At 50.9% G+C, this 27094-nt stretch overlaps 1 protein-coding gene across 6 annotated transcripts in view; it reads left to right on the top strand.

Moving 5' to 3' along the window:
• The first annotated feature begins 8855 nt into the window (after positions 1-8855).
• The window catches only part of MYH14 (myosin heavy chain 14), a 91111-nt gene continuing 72872 nt past the window's right edge, over positions 8856-27094 (top strand). For 2 of the 6 annotated variants that reach the window (XM_067718937.1, XM_067718932.1), the window contains exons 1-8: positions 8856-8896; positions 14306-14716; positions 19432-19588; positions 22638-22665; positions 22793-22895; positions 23585-23608; positions 25170-25262; positions 25633-25696. In XM_067718937.1, the coding sequence (XP_067575038.1) occupies positions 14309-14716; positions 19432-19588; positions 22638-22665; positions 22793-22895; positions 23585-23608; positions 25170-25262; positions 25633-25696 (877 nt within the window). In that variant the 5' untranslated portion in view covers positions 8856-8896; positions 14306-14308. Of the gene's footprint in view, positions 8897-10339; positions 10526-10980; positions 11116-14305; positions 14717-19431; positions 19589-22637; positions 22666-22792; positions 22896-23584; positions 23609-25169; positions 25263-25632; positions 25697-27094 lie in introns of those variants that run through there. The other 4 variants (XM_067718938.1, XM_067718936.1, XM_067718933.1 and 1 more) reach the window with 3 other exon arrangements.

Below are 27094 nucleotides of genomic sequence, written 5' to 3'. Positions count from 1 at the left end.
AAATAACTGACAGTGTTAAATGTTGGTGAGGAGGTGGAACAACCAGAATGCTCATTCACTGATGGTGGAAATGTAAACGGCAGGCAGGGTCATATCCCCCAAAGATGTCCACATCCTGATCCCCAGGACCTGTGAACATTACTTTATGTGGCAAAAGGGACTTGGCAGATGTGTAAATTCAGGATCTTGAGTTGGGGAGATTATCTCGGATTATCCAGGAGGGTCCTGAATGTCATCACAAGGGTCTTAGTAAGAGGGAGGCAGGAGCGTCAGGGTCAGAGAGGAAGATGGAAGCAGAGGTTGGAGTGATGAGGCCAGGAGCCAAGGAATGAAGGCAGCCTTGAGAAGGGTTGGAAATTAAAGTTCCAGATCTGTGCTGCTGACATGGTAGCCACAAGCCTCGTGTGTCTATTGAGCATTTGCAATATGGCTAGCGACACTAAGGAACTGAATTTTCAATCTTATTTCATTTTAATTCATTTAAACTTAAACAGACTCATGTGACTAGTGGGCCGCCACACTGGGCGGTATGATCCTAAAACTCAGTCTAAGGGATGGATTAGAGCCTCCAGAAGAGACACATTTCCGCTGACACCTTGATTTTAGACCTGTAAGACCCATTTCAGACACCTGACCTCCAGAACTATATAATTTGTGCTGTTTTAAGCTACTAAGATTGTGGCAATTTGTCATAGCAGCAATAGGAAGCTAATACAGCCACCTCAGGAAAAGATGTGGCATTTTCTTAGACATTAAACCCACATCCACTCTGTGACTAAGAAATTCCACGCTAGAGAAATAAAAACATGTACCCACAGAAAAGACTGGTAAAAGAATATTTTGGGGGGGTAAATTCTATAATAATTTTATTTATTTTTTTATGTGTATCTTTTTTTAAACATCTTTATTGGCGTATAATTGCTTTACAATGGTGTGTTAGTTTCTGCTTTATAACAAAGTGAACCAGTTATACATATACCTATATCCTCATATCTCCTCCCTCTTGCGTCTCCCTCCCACCCTCCCTATCCCACACCTCTAGGTGGTCACAAAGCACCGAGCTGATCTCCCTGTGCTATGCAGTTGTATTGATAGCAGCTTTATTCATAATAACCCCAAACTGGAAATATGTGTCCAATAGCAGGAGAAGGGATCAACAGATTGTACGTCCATACAATGGGATACCACACAGTGATAAAAAGGAAGAGACTACAAATTCATACAGCAACATGGGTGAATATCAAAACCACTTTGAGGAGTGAAGGAAACCAGACACAAAATATTACCAACTGTAGGCTTCTGTTTATGAAAAGGTCTAGAACAGATAAAACTTAATCTAGGGTGATAAAAATCAGAGCAGTAGTTGCCTGGGGTCGGGTGAGGGGCGGGGTGGAGTCAGGGATTGACAGGGAAGGAGCATGTGGTAACTTTCCGGGGCATGAAAATGTTCTCTATATTTTCATAGTTGGGTATATATTTGTCAAAACGTATCGAACGGTATCTTTAGGACTTGTGCGTTTTGCTGTATATACATTTTACCTCAAAGAAAGAACCATTGAAGAAATAACAAACTAGCTGATAATGTGTGTGATGAAGTGTGTAGGATGAACTGGACTGATGTCTGCAAATTATTTTAGCGAATGGGCAGACTGCCATGTTTCTCAACTTCAGCGTTATTAACATTTGGGGTCAGAGAATGCTTTGTTGTGGGGGACCGTCCTGTGGGTTGCAGGATGCTAATAAGATTCTCTCCCACACACACAGGTTGCGACAATAAAAAAAAAAGACTTCCAGACAATGCCAGATGTCCCCCCAGGAGCAAATTTGCTCCTGGTTCAGAACCACCGAGATAGAGCGAAGGAAAAAGGGATACATTTGTAATAAAGCACATACAGTAAAATGGTACAACTGTGGGATCTAACTGTGTGTTCATTGCATACTTGTTTTCAATGTTTCTATGTGCTTGAAATGTTTCATAATAAAAATTAGGGAACAATGCACGTGCCCTACGATCTACCAGTACTAGTACTAGTATCCACTAGGGAGAAACAATTGCTCTGTATTCATAAGGAGACATATATGAGAACATTCACCATTCCCCCATTTCCTTATTTATAATAGCAAAACGCTGGAGACAATCTAAGGGGTTCTATCAATGTAAATGTCCATCAACCCCATCAACTGGGGATTGTGTACAATAAGCCGCGATGCGTTTGTGTTACGGAATTCTGTGCTGCCTTTTTTTTTCTTGAATGAGAAAGACATGAATGGACTGACACAGAGAAATTTTTAGGACATATGATCAAATGTAGCGCTGCCTGTAGAACTGGGCAACAGAAACTACAAAAGGGGCAAGGGAATTTCAGGGGTGATGCATCTGCCCTGTATTTTGATCGCGGCGGTGGTTACACCACTGTCAGCATTTGTCAAAACTTCACAGACTGTACACTAGAAAGAATGAATTTTACCTAGGAAAACTATACATATATCTATGATATGATTATACATTTGTCTATAAATTATACCTCATAAACGCAACTTAATTATTCTGAGAAAGAGTCCGTAGGTTTTATCAGATGCTGAAGGGATCCACGACAAAGGAAGGCTTGTCTGGTGTGCAAAGGTGAGCTCACGTGGGTGAGGTGTGGGCATTGCCTGAATCACCTGTCACAGTGGGAATGGAAGAAAGGAAAAGAAGGACATTCCAAGGAGAGGTCCTTGCATGGGCTCAGGCTGGGGCTCAGAGGTGGGTCCTGGGACAGGTGTGCCCCCAGGAGGCTGGAATGCAGGGGAGGGGGAGACGAGGAGGCAGGAGGCAAGTTGAAACCAGATGGGGACCCTTGGCATATATAGTTTCCACTCTGTCACCAGGCTATTATCATATACAGCCTGCTATATATTCATTAATGATACACCTGCCTTATCTGCCCCCTCAGCCTGCATTTCGTTCAGGTTAGCAGATGGTTCTGGAGGCCCGAGGGACACCGGCCGCTGTGTCGGGCTCCGAGGAACCCGAGGGGAACCGACCCTGGTCCCTGTCCTTGAGGAGTTCCAGCCCAGCAGGGGAGATAGACAGCTGAGTGCCCTCACCTGGGGAAGAGGCTATACTGGAAGGACCCCAGGCGCTGGATGACAGAGCAGGAATTGCCCCTTGATCTGGGGCAAGTTGCTTCACCTCTCTGAGCCTAATACCCAAGACAGTTTTATATTGCTGCATAACAAAAAATTTAGTGACTTAAAATAACACATATTTATCATTTCATAGTTTCTGTGGGTCAGGAAACTCATAAAATTACATAGTAAACTTTTTGTGAATACACACCAAAATATTACCAGGGGTACATCTGGCTAGGGAAATGAGATGGAGGATGCTGGTCTATAAAGGTACCTGCAGACATTATTCCAATCCAGTGTGATCAGAGCCCATCCATCCATCCATCATCAGTCCTTCCGTCCATCTGTCCAGCTGTTCCACCATTTATGCATGAATTGATTCTTCCATCCATCTGCCCACTTATTTATTCATTGTGTATACCTCCATGCATTCATTTATTAATCCATCCATTCAAACATCTATGCCCTCATTCATTCATTTATTCCACCAGTTACACATCCATCCATTCATGTGTTTATTCATCAGTATCCACGGTCATGTGATCTTTCCACTCCAAATGTCACCTCCACAGGGAGCCTTTCCTGACCCCCTTTCTGAAAGAACATACCCCACCCCTTCCCTCTCTTACCTTCCATTGCTATTTCTTTGTAGCCCTTGCTCTGACTTGTCACTGTGCTCTGTAATTATGTGTTCACTTGTTTGGTGTCTGTGTCCACCACCCAGAAAGTATTTGTTGAGGATCTACAGAGTGCCAGGCTCTGTTGTAGGCACTGGGAACACAGCAGGGGACAAGACGGACAAAAGTCCCCACCCACACAGAGCTGACATTCTAGTCGGGGGCTTCAGACAATAAACAATAAGTGTAATAAGTAAATTACTGGCAGGTTGGAGAATGCTTAATGCTGTGGTCAAAGAAAATGTAGAACAGGTGAGGGGTATCAGGGGTCCAAAGGAGAGGTTGCTCAGAGAAGTCCTCATGGAGGAGGTGGTATTTGAGTAAAGACTGGAAGGAGATGAGGGAGCCAAGTGGTTTTCTAAGGGAAGTGCATTCTAGTAGAGAGAGAATGGCACGTGCAAATGTCCTGAGGCAGGGCTGAGCCCTGTGTGTTTGAGAAGCATTGAGGAGGCCAGCATGGCTGGAGCAAAGTAATCAAGGGGGAGAGGGTGGGAGCTGTGGATAGAGAGGGGACAAAGAGGACCTGTTGGTATAGGGCCTGTGGGACCTGGTGAGGACTTTGCTTTAACTTTGAGACTGGACCCAGGGGTGGGCCCTGAGCAGAGGAGGGACAAGATCTAACTTAGATGTGAACAGCTTTCCTCTGCCTGCCATATAGGAGTAGATTAATATCTGAATTCTCTGAGGGCTGAGACTATATCTTTGTTCACTCCATCTCCTTGGCTTCCAGAACAGGGGTCTGCAAACTACAGCCCACAGGCTAAATGCTCCCACTTCCTGTTTGTATAAATAAAGTTTTATTGAAACAAACCCACACCCATTCATTTACATATTGTCTATGGCTGCTCTCCTTCTCTGCCACCAAGTAAAGTAGTTATAGCAGAGACCATCTGGCTCTCAAAGCTGAAAATATTTACTGTTTGGCTTTTACAGAAAACGTGTGCAGACCCCTGGTCAGGAACAAGACCTGGCACATGGTAGGCACTCAGTAAATATTTGTTGTCGCATAACTGAGCCTGTCACTCATCTGTGACCCACACAAGGCTGCCAGATTACTCTTGTCTCAAAGCCAGTTCCAGTCACATGCAGGAAAACAACAGCCCAGGGACCAAAAATAAAATACTGGAACCAATCACATCTTTGCCACAGAGGAATTGCCCAGGCAGGAATACAGTCAGGACCCACAGAGAAACTTAACACACTCTTTGTCCCTTTCTTTTTCTCTATTAAGACTTGGGGCTCCTTAACCCCTGCCAGGCATGGAAACTGCTCCCCCATTTTTTTCTCACTTAAAAAATCCCCCTAACCCTCTTCCATAGAGAAGCCCCCTCCCCGACTCTCCTGTCTCCTCCCGTCTCAGCTCCAACGTTTCGTTTCTGTACATGAACTTAGCTCCCTGCTGTTTTTTTTCCCACACTTGTGCTGCCCATTACTAAGATTCTGCATAACAAGGTAGTTATGAGTTACGAATAATGGGGCTGTTTCAGCTGGAAGGAATCCCGCTGGTAACTGAAAAAGCTCCCACACTCCTATTTCCTTTTCTTCTCATACACATTTATCCCAGTATTCTATCCATCCCCATTTTCCGAGTTCCCTCTCTACTGCAGTTTATCCTGCACCCTTGGGACCCAGAGAGGAATCAGACCTGGTCCCTCATAGCCAAGGACTCACAATTTAGTGGAGACAGTCCCAGTGCCTGGCGTGAAGAGGTGGATGCATGGTGGGGATGCCTTGACCGTCAAGGGAATGAGTTTGAAGTTTTATCCTGAGGACCCTCTCTGGCAGACTTGGATGGAGGCCAGATGGAGGGCTCTGAGGCAGCAGAGTGTCTCCTTCTGACCTGGTTTCCTGGGTCTCAGCTACATTCTGGTGGTTTCACATAGGGATCCACAACGCAAGCTCTGGGGCCAGACTGCTTGGGTTCAAATCCAGGCTCTCATGCTTTCTAGCTGTGCAGTCTTGGGCAGTTTTCCCTCAGTGTCCTCACCTATAAAATGAGTATGACACTAGTACCTACCATTTAGAGTTATTGGGAGGATTATGGGACTTAATACATATAAAGAGCTTAGAACTGTGCCTGGCACACAGTAGGCACTCAGTAAATATCAGCAACTATTAATGTGCTTAGTACAGGCATCCAGCTCATAGAAAACCCTCAGCAAAAGGAAGCTCAATATTATCCTTTGGTGATGTCATCACTTACCCATATAGATCTCCAGTTTAGACCCTCGGTGGGAATGATGATATCACTAGTTGCCAGGTAGATTTAATCCCAGAGGGTGTTGATGACATCACCAGTCACAAGGCAGGAAATGGTTAGAATGTGCATGCCCGAGGCTTCCTTCCTGTTTGAACTTCTCTTGTGTCCCAGGCCACACTCTTCCCTGGGGCACATGAGATTTTCATCTATTTGAGCCCAGTTTTCTATCAGTCGAATGCAGATAATAAAAGTATCAATCTCGTAGGATTGTTGAGAGAATCCAATGAGTTAAATACATACGAAGGGCACAATGTCAAGCACACAGTCGGCACTCAATAAACAGCAGCTCCTGTTAGCCTCACGGCAGGAGGCGTCCACGGTGGACACTCGGGCCAGAGTAACAGGTGCTCTCCTCTCTGTCTTGGTTAACAGCACAGACTCAGGAGTCTGACCTACTGCAGTCTGAGCCCAGATCTGCCATCAGGAGCAGGTGGGAGACCCTGGGCACATTGCGGGACTGTAAAGTGAGGTAATGACAGTGCCAACTCATAGGACTGGCATGAGGAGGCATTGACATGATGGTCATGTTCCCAGCACACAGTCAAGCTTATACCCGTGAGCTGCGTTATCACTGAGGATGTCCTTGGAAAGGTCCTCCCCTCCTTGGAACTCAGTTTCCCTGTCTGCAAAGAAATGGGCAGTGGCCATGGCAATCTCAAAGCTTCTTGCCTACAAGGACTCACCTTTGCCATTGCTGAGCAAATGCGTTGGGAGTTGGATGCTCTCACTTGTATCTGCTCTCAGCCCAACTCCAGCTCTCTCCTTCTGTCTCTTCATTTCCCACCTCTTACCTGTCTATTTTTCCCTTTCTCTGGCATCCTTCCCTTGCTCTGGACTTTCTCTCTCTTGTTTCTCTCCTGCATGCTACCAGCAGGCCATTTGCAGAGCAATAAATAACAACAGTAATCATAATCATAATTTGTTTATTTAGTCTTTCCCCGAGGCCAGGACTGCTCTAAGCTCTTTGCATGCATTAACTCATTTAATTCACACAATACAAGGACTTGTTATTATTGATTCAACAAACACTTATTGAACGCCTACTGTGTGCCAGGCCCAGAGGAGCCAGCATGGAGCAAAACAAAGATCCTCATCCTTGTGGGGCTTACGTTCTAGTGGGGAGACAGAAGATAAACAGGTAAACAAGTAGAAAAAAAAAAACAACCAAACAAACCTCTACTAGTGCTATGAGGAAAAAAAAACAAAGCAAAGTCAAAGGGAGAGAGAGTGATGAGGGGAAATGTTTTCTACAGAATGGTTAGGAAACACCTCCTGAAGGAGGTGACATTGGATCTGACCTGATGACGTGAGAGGGAGGCAGCCATGCAAAACCTGGGGGAAGAAAGATTCCTGGTGAAAGGAACAGCCAGTGCAAAGGCTCTGAGGCAGCACCATGCCTGGGGAGTGTTTGAGGAATTGAGGAACAGCCAGAAGGCCTGTATCACTGGAGCTGAATGAAGGGAAAACAGTATCACACAGGGCCCCGGGGGACCACATCATGCAGGGCTTTGTGGGCCATAGTGAGGACTTTCGCTTTTACTCTGAGAAGGAGCCATGAAAGGTTTGGAGCAGAGGAGGGGCACAGTCTGAATAAAGTCTGACAGGATCCCATGGGCAATAGGCTGTGGGGGGAGGGGGAGAGGGAGGTGAAGGTAGAGGCAGAGAGAACATCCTCCCCATTTTACAGATGCAGAAATAAATGGACCCTCACAAAAGGCCAGCAAAGCGGGCTCAAGCCCACACAGCTGTTGAGCAGCAGAGCCAGGTTGGCAGGCTGGCTGGGACTTGAGTCCCAAGCAGCCACCCCCACTGCCAGCCCAGCTGCTCACTCCTCCTGGAGCCTCAATGTACACCTGTAAATTGGGGACACAGCTCAGTGGTGCAGGGCTCTCCAGCGACATGCTAGCTTCGGACATGGACACCACCTCGGGGTTCAGTGGAGCCTTCACTCTGTGACCTTGGGAAGGTGCCTACCTCTCCTGAGCTTCAGTTTTTCCATCTGTAATTTGGGAAGCATTAACTAACGTCTGGGTGTAGCCTGGTGGTTAAGAGCGCAAGTTCTAGCGTCAGATTTGGCGGGATCTGAGTCCTTGCTCTGCCACTTGCCAGCTCCATGACTTTCCGCAATTAAACACCTTCTTTCTAAGCTTCGGTTTATCTCACCTGGAAGATGAAGCTCTTAACAGCACCAATTCCAAGAGGTAGTTGCAAGGATTAAATGAGATCATGCAGGTAAAGCGCTTAGCACAGTTCCTGGCATACATCGGGCACTCAATAAATGATCATTATTATTACTGACAGTAATGCCCACACCTCTGGGTGGGTGAGAGCCTGGGAGAGTGCCTGGTGGTACGCGGTCGGCGTTCGACAAAAGTGAATTCTCTCTCCCTTCCTTCATGCCCGCCGGCTCCCGGGGGACCCAGGCATTCCGGCCTCCGGCCGCCCCCCCACGCCGACCCTTACAAAGGCCCTCATTCATGCCTCGTGCACAAAGCGGCCCATTCACCCGGGTCCCTTGGGCTTCCCGCCCCTGGCCGCCCCCCGAGTCTCGCCATTGGTCTCACCCCTTGCCTGTCAGACTTTGGGTCCCGCCTATGACCGCGCCGCCTAGCTCCACGCTCCGGCGCCGTTCTTTTCCCACGGCTGGCACACTCCGGCAACTTCTGATTGGCCCCGCCCGCCAGCCGCTCCTCTTGATTGGCGGGAGCGTCCCTCGTGGGCGGGTCCATAGCTTGTCGCAGCGGGCGCCTATTGGCCCCTTTTGCGCTTGTGTGGGCGGGGCTTTTCTGACTGGCCCGCCTCTCTTTCTCCCAAGGCCGAAGCCTCTGGACGGCCCTGGAAGCCGGTGAGTGCCCGGGGCCAAATGCCCGCCTGAGGCGGCGAAGTGGGACTGGGCCCGGGGAGGCTGGAGCTTCGGGGCTCCGGTCGCGGCTCCGGAGGCCGGCGCGAGCTGCGGGGGAGGGGCGGTGACGCGGACAGTCACCTCGGGCGAGCCGCCGGACGGCAGCGGGGGTCGAAGGGAGGGGGGTGGGGCGGGGCGCCTACACTCCCCCAACTCGAGCTCCTACTATGTGCGAGGCCGGGTCGGGGTCCTCGCCGGAGCCCCAGGCCTACTCCGCAGAAGGGGAAACTGAGGCTCGCTTTGGGACCTTGGACGCTTTAATACCTGAGTCATTGCCTTCAATCCCCCACTCCCAGATGACAGTGTCTCTATTTTCACGTGTAAAAATTGCGGACCAGAGACAGGGATCATCATGATTGGCGGAACAGAGGGGTGGGGAAGGACATCTTTGAGCCCCCACGGTGTACTTGGGTGCTTTTATTTTTATAACTAAATAATTACCTTTAATTATATTAACTCGAGATGGGTTATATTGCACCCATTTTACAGGGAGGGTAAACAGGCTGGACAGAGGCGGTGACTGCAGGGGGACAGGGTTGAGAACAACACTTCAGAGACCAACTGTGTGCTGGGTTCCTTTACCTTTTTAATCCCACAGTAGTCCCCCAAGGAAGGCTGTAGTCTCTAATAGATGGGGAAGCAGGTTGAGGGAATTACCAGTTGGGAGGAGGAAATTGACATCTTTGAGGACACGTTGCTCTCAAATCCCCTCTTTAGAATGACCGAAAATGGTCTGGGCTTGAATCCCATTTCTCCCTTTTACTGACCGTATGACCTTGAGCAGTTTACTTCGTTCACCTCTCCATGCCTCAGTTTCCCCATCAGAGAAGTGGAGATTCTGACTGTCCCTATCTTACTGTTTTTCGAGATCATTCTATGAATTTGGACAGCTGTTCTAAAAGCAGGAAAACAGCCGGCACATAGTAGGTGCGCTTACCACTATTTAGTCCTCAGTTCACCCCTGAGAGAAATGAACTGAAGCTCCAGAGCCTAGAAGAACATTTTGTCGTCTTCTTTGCTACTCCTAGTGCTTTCTGTGGATTGTGTGGTCCCATTTCCAGGGTCGGGGAACCTGAAGTTCAGCGAGATTAAATGATGTCGTGAGGCATTACTTGTTTAAGCGCTGGGCTGGGCACTTTCTCCCACATCGGCTTATTCATTTCATTGGCCTCAATTCGCGGAGAGGAAAGCCGATGCCCAGGAAGCTTGAGCGGGATTTGAACCCCCGGAGTCCTCAGCCCCCTCTGACGCGGGTCCTTGACCTTTGCTCGCCAGAAGAAGGAGGGGCCCCTGGCGCTGCTGCTGCCGCCGCTGCCGCCCACCTGGCAACAGGCTTATCCCCGCCTCCCGCCGTCCCCCTGTCTAGAGCCTTGCAACTCCAGGACCCGCCCCCTTCCCAAGCCGGGCAGGTGCTGGGTGACATCAGAGCCGGGCTCCCTCCCGGTGACGTGACGTGGCCCCGCCCCGCGCTGGACCGCGGAGGTAGCCGCACCTGAGAGCTCGGAAGAGGACTTGGGTTCCCGTGCCTCCTCCCCATCTTCCCGCTTCCTGTACCAAGCCGGCGCCCCCCAGGTAGCCCCGAGGATCCGCGGGTTGAGGGGACAGCTACACGGGCACTTGGGTCTCAGGGAGATGGGGGTTGGGTGCTGAGATTCCGAGATCTGAGGAGAGGGGCTGGGGGTCAGGAATGCCAGGTCTGATTAAGGACTGCTCTGGGAGTCTGGGCTCCTGGGTCTGGAGGGAGGAAGGCACTGGTGCCAGGACTCTGTGTCTGGGAGCCTGAATTTGTGGGTCTTGAAGGAGGAAGGGGCTGGGGACCTGGACTCCTGGGTTTGGGGACCCAGGTTTCCGAGTCTGGGGGCAGAGCAGACCCCTGAATCCTAGCACTAGACTGAGGTCAGAGGGCCAGGTGCCAAGGGCCCCAGCCCCTGCCCCAGGGGCGGATCCCTGGCTCCTTTGCCTTTCCAGCCCGGCAGTCTCTGCCCCTCCCAGGGTAGGTGCTTTCACCTGCGCTGGTGACAGAAATGAGCCCTGGCAAAGGTGTTCCTGCAGGCTAAGGAGGGTGGGGCTGCCAAAGGGGCAGGCCCACCTCATCAGAGCTGTATCAGCCCTCAGGATCTGGATGTCCCAGGCGTCTTCAGCTCTAGCCCGCCTGCAGTAAGGTGAGGGGGCTCGGACTCATGGGCCCAAGGGAGGAGGGGGCTGTAGGTTCCGATTCCTGGCTCCTGGATGAGTAGCCTGCTGGGGGCCCAGACTCCTGAGTCTGGAGGAGGAGGGGACTGGGGGCCTGGACTCCAAGGGAGGAGGGACTGGGGGCCCAGATTCCTGGCTCTAGGGAGGGGAAGCATAGGGCTGGGTGATTGCAAAAAACTCCCAAACCCTTCCTGGTCAAAGGCCGCAGGCTGGAGAGGAAGTGGGTGGGGTGAGGGTGGGGGTAAAGTCCCAGGGATGGGCCTTGGCTATGAATGGATCAGGGCCGCTGGCTGTGAATGGATCAGGGCCGCACCGGAGGCCTGGGGTGAGCCTGGGCAACTTGGGGCCTTGGAAGTGGAGAAATGGTATCCAGCGGTGGGAGAAGCCTGCTGTTGGAGTGCAGGGGCCTTGGGTTTGAGGCCCGAGAGCATCAGGACCAAATGAGAGCATCAGGGCCAAACGTCACGGGGTGGGCTGGGGCCCTGGGACTGCTGGTGGTGAGGAGAGGGTCTGGGGGGAAGAGGGACATGTGGCCTGGAGCTGAGTTTCTGGGTGAGGGGAAGACAAGAGCCTGATGGGACCAGATTTAGGGATGCCCCAAGAGGAGCTGGGTGTTTGGAGGGACTTCTGCAGGGATATGTCGGAGGTGGGGGGGCCTGGAGGGCAGAGGCAGAGGCACCGAGGTGGGAGAGACAGAACACTGGGGGGTTCCTGTGACAGGGGTGGCGGTGGCCAGGCAGTGATGTGGCCGTTTGAGGAGAGAATAGAGGCCGACTTTTTTCCTGACCTGTGCTTAGACTGCTGTAGAATTGCCGTGGTCTGTTCACTACTGGTCTGCAGCCCCTTTAAGGGTGGGGAGGGGTCTAGCACAGGCTGGCTCCCCCAGTGCCTCCGCTATCAGCTCACAGCTCATCTTGGGTTCTGACTGTCTGAGCCTAGAACTGTCCGAGACTAGATCAGCCCCAGACCAGGAGCTCCTCCAAGCAGGGCCCTGTCTGACTCACCTCTGGGTCTCCAGACTCTCTCTTGGCAGAGCCTGGTACTTGAACAGCCTCAGGGAGTGTTGAGTGAATGCAGAAGTGAATGAATGGGGCCAGTCTCCCCATTATAAAGAGAAGGAAGTCATGTCACAGGGAAGGAAGCCATTAACCGAGGGATGAGATTCAGGTCTGTTCTGGGGTACACCAGAGGTGGTCAGGGAACCTGAGTTACAGAAATCAGATTGACACCCTCCTAGGGCTCACATCTATGAGATCAAGGTCCTCATCACAACACAACCTGACCCCTTTGGTCCCTAATCTTACCTTACCTACCACCCTCTCTGCCTGGATCACCTGGCACCAGCCACACTGGCCTCTCACAATGCCACAGACATACAGGCACACACCTGCCCCAGGGCCTTTGCACGGGGCTATTCTCCCAGCCTGGAATGCTTTTCCTCCTGACGTTCCCATGGCCTGCTTCTTTCATCTCCCTCAGATCTTTATGCTGATGCCACATCAAAGAGGCTTTGCCTGGCCACCCCAATTAAAACTTCAGCTCCCCTCAACCCCTAACATCTCCTGTTCCCTGCTTCATTTTTCTACTTGGCATGTATCATCATTTAACATACTATATAATTTACTTAGTTATCTTTGAATCCATCTCCTGGGATTAGAGCAGTGCGAACTCATACAAACACAATGCAAGCCAAATGTGTAATTTAAAAATTTCTAGCCACTTTCAACATAAAAATGTAAAAAGGAACAAGTGACATGAATGTTAATGATGTATTTTATTTAACCCAGTACATCCAAAATATCATCAGTGCAATATGTCATCCAATGTAAAAAACACGAATGAGCTTTTTGTCGTACTGTCTTTGAAACTGGGTGTATGTCTTATGCTCAGAACCCACCTCAGTTTGGATTCTCCATTTCAACTTTCCAGTAGCCACACAGGGCCATGGCTCCCGAAATAGCCAGAGCAGGGCTAGAATGTAAACACCTTAGGAAGGCAGGGATCTTTTTCTGGCTGGTCTTTGGCTATATGGCTGATGCCTTGAATAGTGCCTGGCTCACAGCTTGGCTTCTTAGAGAATTAATTCTTTTTTTTTTTTTTTTTTTTTTTTTTTGTGGTACGCGGGCCTCTCACTGCTGTGGCCTCTCCCGTTGCAGAGCACAGGCTCCGGACGCTTAGGCTCAGCGGCCATGGCTCACGGGCCCAACCGCTCCGCGGCATGTGGGATCTTCCCGGCCCGGGGCACGAACCCGTGTCCCCTGCATCAGCAGGCGGACTCTCAACCACTGCGCCACCAGGGAAGCCCGAGAATTAATTCTTAAAAATCTATTTTATTGAAGTATAGTTGGTTTACAATGTGGTGTTAATTTCTGCTGTACAGCAAAGTGACTCAGTTATACATATATATATTCTTTTCCATTAGGGTTTATCACAGGATATTGAATATGTGTCCCTGTGCTATACAGTAGGACCTTGTGGTTTATCCATTCTGTATATAATAGTTGGCATCTGCTAATCCCAAACTCCCAATCCTTCCCTCCCTCATCCCCCACCCCTTGGCAACCACAAATCTGTTCTCTATGTCTGTGAATCTGTTTCAGTTTCATAGATAAGTTCGTTTGTGTCATATTTTAGATTCCACATAGAAGTGATATCATATGATATTTGTCTTTGTCTGACTTACTTCACTTAGTATGATAATCTCTAGGTCCATCCATGTTGCTGCCCATGGCATTATTTCATTCTTTTTTTAATGGCTGAGGAGCATTCCACTGTATATATGTACCACATCTTTGTCCATTCATCTGTTGATGAACATTTAGGTTGTTATTAAAGAATTATTGAATCAGGGATTCCCTGGGGGTCCAGTGGTTATGACTTGGAGCTTTCATTGCTGTGGCCAGGGTTCAATCCTTCGTCAGGGAACTAAGATCCAACAAGCCACGTAGTGTGGCCACACACACACAAACAGAATTATTTAATGAATGAATGGATAGAGAGGTGAATGGGTGGAATGAGTAAAGGAAGATCTGTGGATCCATTTTGCAGACGTGTAAATCGAGGTCTGGTGGAGAAAGGCAGTGGCGACTGCCTGGGGGATCTGGGGTGGGGATGGAGCCCCCACTTCCCTGAACCTCGTCCTCTGCTCTCTCCCTGCAGACCATGGCAGCAGTGACCGTGTCGGTGCCCGGGCGGAAGGCACCCCCCAGGCCTGGCCCAGTGCCCGAGGCGGCCCAGCCGTTCCTGTTCGCGCCCCGTGGGCCGGGCGTGGGGAGTGTGCCCGGGGGCTCGGCCATGTCCCCGCAGGTGGAGTGGACGGCACGGCGCCTGGTGTGGGTGCCTTCGGAGTTGCACGGCTTCGAGGCGGCGGCCCTGCGGGACGAGGGCGAAGAGGAAGCCGAGGTGGAGCTGGCGGAGAGTGGGCGGCGGCTGCGGCTGCCGCGGGACCAGATCCAGCGCATGAACCCACCCAAGTTCAGCAAGGCCGAGGACATGGCTGAGCTGACCTGCCTCAATGAGGCCTCCGTGCTGCACAACCTCCGCGAGCGATACTACTCCGGCCTCATCTATGTGAGTGGCCTCCTTCCCCGGGAGGGCGTTGCCCGGGGTGCGGGTCTGGGTGTCAGCACCACAACCTGAACCAACCTGAGCCTGTTTATAATCTTTATCCCATGTCGAATGACTATGCCTGCACTTACTTGCCAAATGATAAACTATTGCATATCAAGAGTGCCTCAGACCCCATGGGGGCGTCCTGTAATATTATAGGGTAGATGCTCCTTATTATTTTCCTTAAGTTAAAAAAATTCTGAATCCCCAAATAGAACACATCCAAAGGTTTTGAGAAAGGGATATGGATCTGTAGTGATAATTAATGGGAGCCGCTGAGTATGGAAAACTGCATGCCTGGCTCTGTGCATTTGTTTCCTTTCGTCTTCCAAATAGTAGAGTGTTTTATACCTAAAAGGAAACCGAGGCCCAGAGAGATTTAATAACAGTAAAAACTAACATTTATTAAGCATGTGCTAGGTACTCTAAAATATATTGTTTCAGTACATTTGCACAATTATAAAGCATTTTGTCCCCATTTTACAGATAAAGAAACTGAGGCACAGAAAGGTCAAGTGCCTTGACCAAGGTCACCCAGTTGGACTTGGCAGACGTGGGTAGTCTGGCTCCAGGCCCCACCACTTTGCCATGATGCCTCTTAGGATTGAGACGGGATTGATGATAGTGAGGTTGACTATGGTCTAGTCTCTGTTAAGCATTCACTGTCTCCCATTAAAAGCAAACAGGTGGAGTAGGGCGGCAGTTCTTAACTCTGCCTTCACGTTAGAATCATGTTAGGAATGTTTTTTAAATACCGCCACTCAAGCCCCGCCTCACCGCATTTAAATCAGGCTCTCTGAGGGTGTGACTGGTCTTGTTAATAAGCTTCCAGGGTGGTTCTAAGGGACAGCCAAAGCGTTATTCAGGGCAAACAGGATTAGAGAGAGCGACAAGGAATGTGGACTATAATAATGAGAAATAATGATCATGTTGGCTAGCAAATATTTATCAAGCACTTGTGATGTGCCAAGTGCTGTTCTAAGTGCTTCCTGTGGGTTATCAGCTCACTTCTGGGGCGGAGCTTGTTCTTATCACCTGATGTTTCAGGAATGTTAAGTGACTTGGGTCCCAGGTCACATGGACATGAAGGATTTGAACCCAGGCAGCTGGCCCCAGAGTCATGCTCCAAACACTGGCTTAGAGTGCTGGGGTCTCACTACCTTACTCATTTCAACTGACCCCACAAGAAAAACTACAGAATACCTCGCTAAAACCCTAAAAGGAAAAGTGCTGGTTTTATATTTTTTTAAGAACCACAAAACTTTAATGAGAGTAATAAAAGAATATTTCAATAAATGATGAGATGTATCAAAAAGATAAATAAACTGGCCCCAGTATCCACCTCACAAGCACAAGATTAGAATATTTTTTATGAAATCTGATTCCTGTTTAGGGAGGAGACTGAGGTTGTGAGAGGGACAGTGGCTGGCTCAGGGACCCTCAGCTTTTGGTGGCAGGGGTGGGATTTGAACTGAGGGCTGTCTGGCTCTGGATGGAGGTGGCAGCTTCTCCAGGCTGTACTGGGCCCTTATGATTCCTCACTAACCTTTGCGAGTCCTGGGAAAGAGACCTCTGTCCAGGCCACTCCCCTGGACCTCACCAAAGACAGGGGATCAGAGGGGCACCCAAAACACTGAGCCACCCTTTTCCTGTTAATAAACACTCTGAACCCTCATGGCAACTTTGTAAGGTATCTCCTATCATCCCCATTGTGCAGCTGGGGACACTGAGCCTCAGAGAGGGGCCAGGATTTGGACAAAGCCCCACCAGCTATAAACCAGCTTAACTGGGATTTGAACCCAGGCCATCTGACTCCAGACCCTACATCCTATCCACTGCATTAGGAAGATTATTGGGAAAGTTCAGGGGAAAAAATGGTAAGGCCTGAGCTAAGGCTATGGCCCAAGAGCCAGAGAATTGGGACCTGAAAAATGAAAGTGAGATAGAAGATTCCAGAAGCCCAGATAGGAAGCAAATAGGGCCTTAACAATAATCATTAGCAATTAGTGAGGGCCTGCTTTCTCCATCAGGAGCTGTTCTAAACTTCTTTCCAATATGATCTGTTGACCCCCTCTCCACATAAGGCTGTGAGGTAGGGGTTATCACTTCCTTTGTCCACGGCTTGGAGAGGAGAAGCCATTAGCTCAGGAGTAGCTAACAGGTAACATATTAAACACACACAGGGAGCTCCCTGGAGGTCCAGTGGTTAAGGCTGCAGTGGCAGCGCAGTTTTGATCCCTGGTCGGAGAACTAAGATCCTTGCATGCCGCGCGGCCAATAAATACACAAACAAACAAATAAATAAATATGCATGCACAGCGCTCCAGGGCCCACGCTGAGCCCTGTACTTGCAACGGGAACTTGTGGATGGCTCCCAGCAGCCCTCTGTGGAAGCGCTGTTCCCGTCCCTGTGTGATGAGAAAATGGGACCCAGAAAAGTTAAGGTGCTTGCTCAGGCCACACAGCTAGAAGATTCGATTCAAACTCCACCTTGTTCGTCCTTGGGCCCTGCTTAATAAATACTAACTGGCCAACTGGTGATGGGGAAGACAGCGCTTCCCAGTGCAAGGAGTGGGGGGCGTCCAGGGTTCTAGAAACCCAGCTTCTGTCGCTAATAGGCTGTTTGGCCTTGAGTGGCTCAAGGTCTCGGTCCCTTCACAGGGATGCTCAGGGCAGGAAGGGAACCCATCTGCTGGACACTGGCCATGTTTCTGCTCCGTGAGGCACTGGAAGATGCATGGTGGCGTGCCACTCTCAGAATCCTTCTAGACTGTGCGGGGGGCGGGGGTTACAGCTCCATCTTACCAGGACTGGCAACTGAGGCTCAGAGAGGGCGAGCCCCTTGTGCTAAGTCACACAGGGCTCGAAACCCAGGATGACGTGGCATCCGAGTCTGAGTGAACTCTTAGCTTTCAGGTGGGATGGGAACGTGAGCGTCTTGGGACCCATGGCTGGAGTGCCTTTCATGGGGCCCCGCCTTGGGCTGGCTGGTTTTTATTCATTATCATCCTTAATCCCCACAGCCTCTGTAATGAGGTGGGGAGGGTTTCTCAGGGAGAAAACCGAGACTGTGGGGAGAGCCACGGGGCTGAGGAGAGGGGGAGGCAGGGAGCTGCACCCGGTGGGTCTGCCTTCAGAGCTCTGAGGGCCCGAGCAGCTACCCCAGACCCTTCCAGCCAGGTTTTCCGCAGCTGTGCCCCGGCCACTCAGGTGTCCCCGACCCTCTCTAGGCACACCAGCCTCTGCCCTTTGCCCCCTGGCCTTGGCAGCCAGCTCAGGTTCCATCTGGGGTGTCGCCCTGGCCATGAGGTATGGTTGGCAGGAGGGGGCTGAGATGGGGAGTGGCACGGGTCGGGGAGGCTCCTCTGTCAGCCAGGAGTGGGGGCCTGGGCGCCAGCAGCCATGAGATACCCTCCCTGGGAATGTGGTCCGGCCGCCCTGCCCTCGAGAGCTCCTGGGAGCTGCTGGCAGGGAGGGCAGACACCCAGCAAACCGGTTGTGCCACCCGCCCTCCCATCCTTAAGAGCTTGGCACCTGGGAGCCGGCAGCCTGCGGTGGCCACACCCTCGCTCTGCCTGAGAAGCTCTAGCCACCTGGGAGCTTAAAGCAGCTCTGCTACCAACCAGCAAGTAACCGGCTAGCCATTTAGCTAGCTAAGTAGCTAACTAGCTGGCTAAGTAGCTAAGTGGTTTCATAGTTAACTAGCTAAGCCCCTAAGCAGCTAACTCTCTGCTGGATTAGCTAGCTTAGTGCAGCTAACTTAGCTCGTTAGCTCTCTGGGTTGGGTTAGCTAGGTGATCAGCTAGCCCTCTAGCTGTCTAACTGCCTCTATCCATCCTAAGTGCGTCTTGTCTACCCGAGGCTCTGTCCGAGCTGGAACAGTTCTTAAACCGTTACAGGGTCCTGCACTCAGGCCCAACAGCTGTGTGGACAAATTCAGGGTGTCCATGAACTTGGATGCAAAAAAAAAAAAAAATCACATCTTTATTTTCACTCACCTTGAGAACCTGTTTAGCATTTCCTCCAATAAGAAGGAACCACCAAGACGGTCATGGAAGCAGGTCCTGTGTGTCTGTTATGAACAGAAACTGCAGACATGCTCTTGTTGTGTTTCAGCTGCTGCAGATACTGGGAGCACCCTTCCAGAAATATTCTATGTGTATTCAAGCAAATTCATAAAAATATTCTTCTTGTACCCCTTTCAGTGCAAACAGTTCTTACCTTGTCTCCTTTCTGTGATAATGTTTTGGAGATAGTTCTCTACCTGTATACAGTACACCAGAAGCATCATAGGAATCCATTATATGACCGAGCATCCGGATTGTCTCCAGTCTTTCGCTGTTTTAAAAATGATGCTACAGATGAACTTGCACATGGTCCTTTCACGCATGTGCGAGTCCAAGCAGTGACAGGGCTCCAGAGCCTACATTCTCTCTCTGTGTATGAATCCTCATCTGTACAGCACCTTTATGCAGTTTGGAAAGCTTCTTTTCAACCATCCGCCTGAAACTGTAACAAATGTTCAAATCTACATTGTCATGATGTGAATGGCAGCCCCTTTGCCGGATGTCCTTGTGCAGTGCACAACTTGCCCAGCTGTACACGGCAGCCCCATGCCGCCCTCTGGGCCACAGGCAGGCAGCTAGCTGAGGCCCTCTCCTTCTTGCCCACTGCAGACCTACTCCGGCCTTTTCTGTGTGGTCATCAACCCGTACAAGCAGCTTCCCATCTATACGGAGGCGATTGTGGAGATGTACCGGGGCAAAAAGCGCCACGAAGTGCCGCCCCACGTGTACGCGGTGACTGAAGGGGCCTACCGAAGCATGCTGCAGGGTGAGTGTGGGGCTTGGGCTGCTGGAGGTGCCCCTTCAGTGGGGACTGGGCTGGGGGTCAGGATCAGATGACAGGTCAAGGGTTTCAGACACTGTGAGGCTTCTCTGTGGGGCAGGAGGTAACACCAGTGGAGGGCTGAGTGGGCAAGGCTCTGGGTCCTACCAGACAGGCCCCTTTTTATCTGTCTCTCTGTTCACCCCTTCCCTCAACAAGTCTCACTGGGACCTCACTGTTGCCAGCTCTTGCAAAAATTCCTCTTGAAACAGTGATTCTTAAGACTGTTCATTCATTCAGCACTTATATTGTTGACATGATCTACATTGTCATGGGTGAATGGCTGCCCCTTAGACAACGGGCAGCATGGGGTCGCTGTGTACAGCTGGGCAGGCTGAGCACTGTGCAAGGATGTTCGTCAGAGAGGCTGCCATTCACCCCATGACAGTGTCGATCAGTTCAGGCAAAATTCCATAATTCCCATGTAGTATTCATACTAAACTCATTAGATATTTATTATGTATGCATACATGCATATATATATATATATATATATATATATAAAAAATACCTGCATTATGCACTCAAACATATTTATATATAATGTTTTTATAGTCACGTTATAAATTTGTATTTAGTCAGACGTAACATTTTATTTGGTTATATAATCTAATTTGTTACATATTTTTTATACTAGTTAATGTAACAGGAATAAATGTTCAAGAAAATAAGAGTGAGTGCCTACTCTGGGTCAAACACTTTTCAGGGATGAACACCTTTAACATCACAGCCACCCTATGAAGGAGGTGTGCTCGTTATCCCTGGTTGCCAGATGGGGAAACTGAGGCATAGAGCAGCACAGTCACTGCCCACCGTCCCACTGGTGGGTCAGTGGCTGAGGTAGGATTCGAACCCAAGGCCCCCAGCTGCAGCTTGCGTGTAGGTCACACAGTGGATCATGTCCTCGTCCTGGGCTGGGCACTGTTGAGTTTTGACATGTGACCCTCCTGGATTCTAATACCTGACCCCGACTCAGCCTCTTGCTTGCTGTGTAATCCTGGGAAAGTGGCTGTCCCTCTCTGAGCCTCAGTTTCTTTTTTTTCTTTTTTTTGGCCACACCATGAGGCTTGCAGGATCTTAGCTCCCCGACCAGGGATTGAACGTGGGCCCCAGCAGTGAAAGTGCCAAGTCCTAACCACTGGACCACCAGGGAATTCCCCCTAAGCTTCAGTTTCCTCGACCTGTAAAATGGAGACAATAAACTCCAACTGAACAGAATGTAATTCATTCAAGAAACTTCAATTTGAGCCCCTACCATGTTGTTCCTCCTTGTGCTGAGCATGTGAAATTCAAAGACATGAGAGCAAGGTTCTGGATCCCAGGTTCAGCCCTGGATACAAAACAGGCCACAAAACTGTATTATATACTAGCTGGTATATTAAAAAAAAATTGAAGATTCTCTCTGAGTTCTGACTATGGCCCTGTGAGGTAGGGGCTGTTTTGAGCCCCATGTTTCATCTCCGAGATTCTTTTTTTTTTTCTGGCCACGCGGTGCAGCTCGCGGGATCTTAGTTCCCCGACCAGGGATCAAACCCGGGCCCCTGCAGTGAAAGCACCAAGTCCTAACCACTCTGCCCCATTTTTCAGATGGGGAAGGTAAGGCACAGAAGACCTCAGAGGCTGACGCAAGGTCACACAGCAAGGCGGGGAGGTGGCTGGGCCTTGAACCCATGTCCATAGGCTCCCAAACCAGGCTGCTAACTCTGAGGCCCTATTGAATGCAGCCCTCTCTCTGGCTTAAAACCACCCAGAGACCTCCTGCCCTCCTTAAAAACCATCCAGACCCTTTAATCGTGGTCTCCAAACCCCTCTGCATCATCTCCAGCTCTGCCCCCTCCCCCAGCCTCACCGGCCTCCTTGCTGTCTCTCAAACATCTCCAGCTTGGTCCCACCACAGGGCCTTTGCACTGGTTGTGCCCTCTGCCTGGAATGCTCTTTCCCTGCTTCCTCGACCTTTAGGGCTGAGCTGAAACAGCACCTCTTCTGAGACGCCTTGTGGCCCTCGACCCCTCCCCTCAGTCACTTCTTATGACTCTAGACCAGGGCTTCTCAACCCTGGCTCTGCTGACATTGGGACTGGATGATTCTTTGGAGTGGGGGGTCGTCCTGTGCATCATGGGCTGTTAAGCAGCATCCCTGGGCTTTACCACTCAAACCTCCCAGGTTGTGACAACCAAGAATGTCTCCAGACATTGCCAACTGTCAAACCTCCATTTTTAGTTTATGGCGGGGGGGGGGGGTTGTTGTTGTTTGGTTGGTTGGTTTGTTTTGCTGTGCTGCATGGCTTGCGGGGATCTCAGTTCCCAGACCAGGGATTGAACCCAGGCCACGGCAGTGAAAGCCCAGAGTCCTAATCACTAGGCCATCAGGGAACTCCCCTAGTTTATGTGCTTTTATCCCCCACTCAAGCGGATGCTCCATGAGGGCAGGGACCTTGCAAATTCCCACTGCCCTCAGTGTCTGACACTTAGTAGGTGGTCAGTGTGCATTTGTTGAAGGGTTGTGTCAAGCCCAGGACGAGCGCAGGAGGAGATGGTGGGGACTGAGCTGTGCTCTCTGCCCTCAGGTTGGGCAGATGACCCACCAATGGGCCACCAGTCACCATAACTATGATTCTGTGGCCTGTTGTCCGTTAGAGGCTGAGCCTGGGGCCCAGGATCTCACTCTCATGTCTTTGAATTTCACACACTCAGCACAAGGCAGCACACGGTAGGGACTCAAATTGAAGTTTGTTGAATGAATCACATTCTGTTCAGTTGGAGTTTGTTGTCTCCATTTTACAGGTGAGGACACAGGCTCAGAGAGAGGTAGCTGCTTTCCCAGGGTCACACAGCAAATGAGAGGTTGAGTTAGGATTAGGTATTAGAATCCAGGAGGGTCACATGTCAAAATCCAAGCTTTTCCTTAGCCCTTCGGAAGGATTTTGAAAAGAGGGTGGCCAGTGTCTCGCTGGAGAAATCCTCCCCGGTGACACGTCCCCCTCTGTCCCCTACAGATCGTGAGGATCAATCCATTCTCTGCACGTGAGTAATCCTGAAGGACTTCCTGGAGGAAGTGGGGTCCCGGCTGGGAGTGGCTCTGCTTGGAATGGGCGGGGCTTACCTCGGAACATTGCTGACCCTTTTTGTTTCCCTTTGTGCCCCCCCTTAGCGGGGAGTCTGGGGCTGGGAAGACAGAAAACACCAAGAAAGTCATCCAGTACCTCGCCCACGTGGCATCATCGCCAAAGGGCAGGAAGGAGCCGGGTGTCCCGGTAAGTGACCTGCCTTGGGACATACTCTGGACCCTGCCACCAGCAAGGCCCCCTCCATCTCAGGTTCTGCTTCCCCCCATAACTAACTCCCTGCCTCCCTCATGGAGGGACACAGTTGTGGGCCTTCTCCTGGCTGCCCATACCCCCTGCGTCCCTACTGTGTGCCTGATATAGTGCTGGGAGCAGAGGCAGGGTAGACACAAAAATGTGAAGGCCAGTCCTTGGCCTCATTGGCCCTTGGAACAGCACCTGGCACACAGTAGGTGCTTACATTCCAGAGCATCCACTGTGCGTCAGGCCTGTTTAGGTTCCGGCAATGCCCAGGTTTGCTCTGTAAGTGAGCATTTATATAGTGCCCGTCCCTTTGCTTCTATTACTGTAACACGCCGGTGAGGTGGGTGTGGTCTTCCTGCGTTAAAGACGGGAAGAGTCACAGCTGGGGTGAATTGGTTGTCCGAGGCCGCACACCCAGGAGGGACCAGCCTGGATTCAAACCCCAGGTGCTGTGGGTAACCCTCCCCCCCGATGCCACCCCACTCCACATGGCCAGTTTCCCCAGCCCCTTGTCTCTCCGCCTCACCCCACCCACCACCTGAGACCACCAGTTCACCTGTGTGTCTGTCCACGTTCCATGTGCTGTGTCCTGCTCCGTGTCCTGGTCCGTGTCTCGTGTCCTGTGACTTCCTCAGGCCTACACCAACACCGTGTCTTATGTGAGTAGTGGGGAATCGCCTCGAGTCCTGTCACCCCTCATACCACCTGGGTCACCCCAAACCACAGTCTTCCTGGCAGACAGGGCCCCCTCGGACACCGGTGGGCACCCCTGCCAGGAAGCCACATTGCCACTTACGACAGTCCCATGCTGTGCACACCCAGCCCCACGCTGTCATTTCACACAACCCTGCTGTGTGCCACAGGCCCCCCTCACCCCACTGTTGCTTATGGCAGCCCTACTGCACACACACACCTAGGGCCCATGCTGCCATTAGTGTGGTCCTGCCGCACATGTGCAGACCCCAACCACACAGCCGTTTCTGTTAGCCCTACTGTGTCTGTGCAGACTGGCCACAGATCCCAATGCGAAACAACCCAGAGGCCCAAACTACCATTTATTGTTGATCTGGTAAATATATGTAGACAGAGCCCACAGACACCACGAGTTCACACAACCCACAGACCCACACTGATAGTTACGGTAGGCTTGATGTGTACACCCAGCTCAGGCTAGTGTCTGAGGGCTCACAGGGCACTTGAAGAAATAGTTGGTGTCTTTGAGAGCCTGGCTAGGAAAGAGGGGAAGGGGATTGCTGTTGACTGAGCACCTACTATGTTCCTGGCTCTGCCACTGAGGTGGCTGTAGGGAAGTTCAGAATAAGATCCCTACCCATGGGGGTGGGGGGAGGGATAAACTGGGAGTAGAGGATGAAGAGATGCACATTACCAGGTATAAAATAGATAAACAACAAGGATTTACTGTATAGAACAGGGAACTATATTTAATATCTTGTAATGAACTATAATGGATAAGAATCGGAAAAAGAAGAATATAGGTATATACGTATATATGTATAGCCATATCATTCTGCTGTGTACCTGAAACTAACACAATATTCTAAATCAACTATACTTCAATTTCAAAAAAAGGTTCCTATCTTAAAAAAATAAATCAATAAAAAATCCCTACCCATGGATCAGCCTGACTGGGGGAGGAGACTACCAAGCTGCCAAACAGTTCGAAGCACTTTACACGGATGGTGTAGATTTTTCTTTAATTCTACAAGTGATACATGAGTACATATTCACTGTAACAACAACAACAATCAGATAAAGTGAAATTCCTCTTTCCTTCTCTCAGTCCTTCCTTGGAGTGTCTTATGCTGTTGACAGTTTGGTGTGTATCCTTGCAGGCCTTTCTCTAAATGTTTACTGACGTGTCTATCCTTATAGAAATAGGAGTCCTGTTTTGTGGTGCGCTTTTCCCTCAGTTTATTTTTTATTAATGGGATCACACTGTAAGCATTTTCCTGCAGCGTGCTTTTTGTTTTGTTTTGTTTCCACTAACAATGTATCCTGGAGATGTTTCCTCGGATGTTTCCTCGTTCCCTTCCCAGTAGACTGAAGGGCAAGACCCACATGCGGGAAAGAGGGCACACACCCGGACACACAAAGGCCCCCCCCCGCAGACACTCAGCCAGCTGTGACCCAGACCCACCCCCCTTACAGCTGGGCCAACCCCCTCCCCCCACTGACGGGTCCTCCCCCGCGCCCCTGCAGGGTGAGCTGGAGCGGCAGCTTCTTCAGGCCAACCCCATCCTGGAGGCCTTTGGCAACGCCAAGACAGTAAAGAATGACAACTCCTCCCGATTTGTGAGTGCTGGGGGAGGGCGGTGCCTGGGCCTGAGTCAGTGAAACAGGAGCTGGGAGTTTAGGAGGATGGTGGAGGGGAGGCAGGACGTATGGGTCTGTTGAAGGGGGAGGGGCCTGGGGGCCGTGGCTCCTAGGTCTGAGGGATGAAGGAGCTGGGGACCTGGGTCCCAAAGAAAGAAGTCAAAGGGGCCTGGACCTTGAATTCCCCTAGGAACTGCCCCCCGAACTGGAACCTCACGATTGGAGTGGGGTTCAGTGGAGGGAGAAAGCAAGAGGCAGCCCTGGCTCTGGGAGGGGTGAGTGCGGGTTGGCGGTGCTCTCTAGGCCCACGGGACCCTTGGCTAAGTCCCTCCACCCGCTTCCCTCGCAGGGCAAATTCATCCGCATCAACTTCGACGTTGCCGGGTACATCGTGGGCGCCAACATCGAGACTTGTATCCTCTCACCGCCCGGAGGGGTGCCTGGTGGGGGGACGAGGGGTGGCAGCCAAGGAGGGTGGCTCTTGGGATCTCACCGCTTACGGAAAACAGGCGTCCACACTCGCCGGGAAACCTGGCTCCCTGCAGCTCAGAAACTGTGCCTCAGTTTCCCCCTCTGCACAAGGGGAAGGATCCTAGAACCTCAGGAAGGGGCAGAGGCAGCATCTCCACATGAAGGGAGGAGGGCAGGGCCTCCCGGAGCTTTTAGGAGAAGGCCAGCCCAGCCTCGCTATGGGGCGGAGGGTCGGCTATGACTTAACCATAGAGAAAGGTCGCGAGCGCAGGCAGCAAAAGGGGAAGGCGTGTGGGGCTGAATGGGTGGGGGGGCAGAGGCCTTGCCCCATGGAGTCACACGGGACGTGCTTAATTCCCAGGTATGCCAACATGTGTGAAATGTTTTCTACCAGGCATGCTCATCAGAGACTCCGTGCCCAGGGTTTTTACTGGGGGCTGATCACATAGGCACCCTCTCCCTGGCACGTACCCAAATTCCGGAGTCCCTGCAGGAAAGCGGGTGTTCAGAAGAAACCATGTTGTTTTGCACAAACAGTTTAGGTGCAGGGAGCCCCTCCTATCAGCCAAGGAAGGCTGGGAACCCTCCCGAAATCCAGATTCCCAGACACCAGCCAGCGGCGGGCTTTGCAGGCCGGCTGGCTCAGGCCGGCTGTGTCAAACCTTTCCCACACATGCTCGGTAGGAATTTAAAAGATAAACCCCAGAAGCTCCAGGAGTGCAGCGCATAAGAGAACGAGCAAAGAAATCACACCCACCCGCGTTCGAATCCCAGCTCTGACACTTTGAGGCTCTTGAGCACGTGATTTGACCTCTCCGGGCTTCAGTTTCCCCCTCTGTAGAAGGGGACGGATCGTTGAACCTACTCTGGAAGGGTCTGAAGTGAGGCAGGTTCTTAGCGTGGCACCTGTCACATCGTAAGCACTCAAGCATGAGCTCTCTGGGAACTCCCTGGCGGCCCAGTGGTTAGGACCCGGCGCTCTCACTGCCGAGGGCCCGGGTTCCGTCCCTGCCTGGTCGGGGAACTAAGATCCCACAAGCCGTGTGGCACAGAGGAAAAAAAAAAAAAAAGAATGAGCTATCATTATTAGGAATGAATGATTAGATTAGCAGTGTCCTTATAATGTTAATATTGATATTCATAACAAATCACATCCCCATCCCCTCGGTATCTAAGCTCACTGTCTCCCCCCACCCCCCGTAATCGGGGGCTGGGGGGAGGGTTGAGAAGCAGTGTGTTGGTGAAGGGTTTTTCCTAAGAGGGCTTAGGGAGTAAGGAAACAGGGATCTCGCTGTCAAGCAGCTGGGCCCCATGGACTCTGCTGCCACCTGGTAACTTCT

Source organism: Pseudorca crassidens, chromosome 20, assembly GCF_039906515.1.
Source record: "Pseudorca crassidens isolate mPseCra1 chromosome 20, mPseCra1.hap1, whole genome shotgun sequence".
Lineage (NCBI taxonomy): Eukaryota > Metazoa > Chordata > Mammalia > Artiodactyla > Delphinidae > Pseudorca > Pseudorca crassidens.
This window is presented reverse-complemented; position numbering and strand designations above follow the sequence as displayed.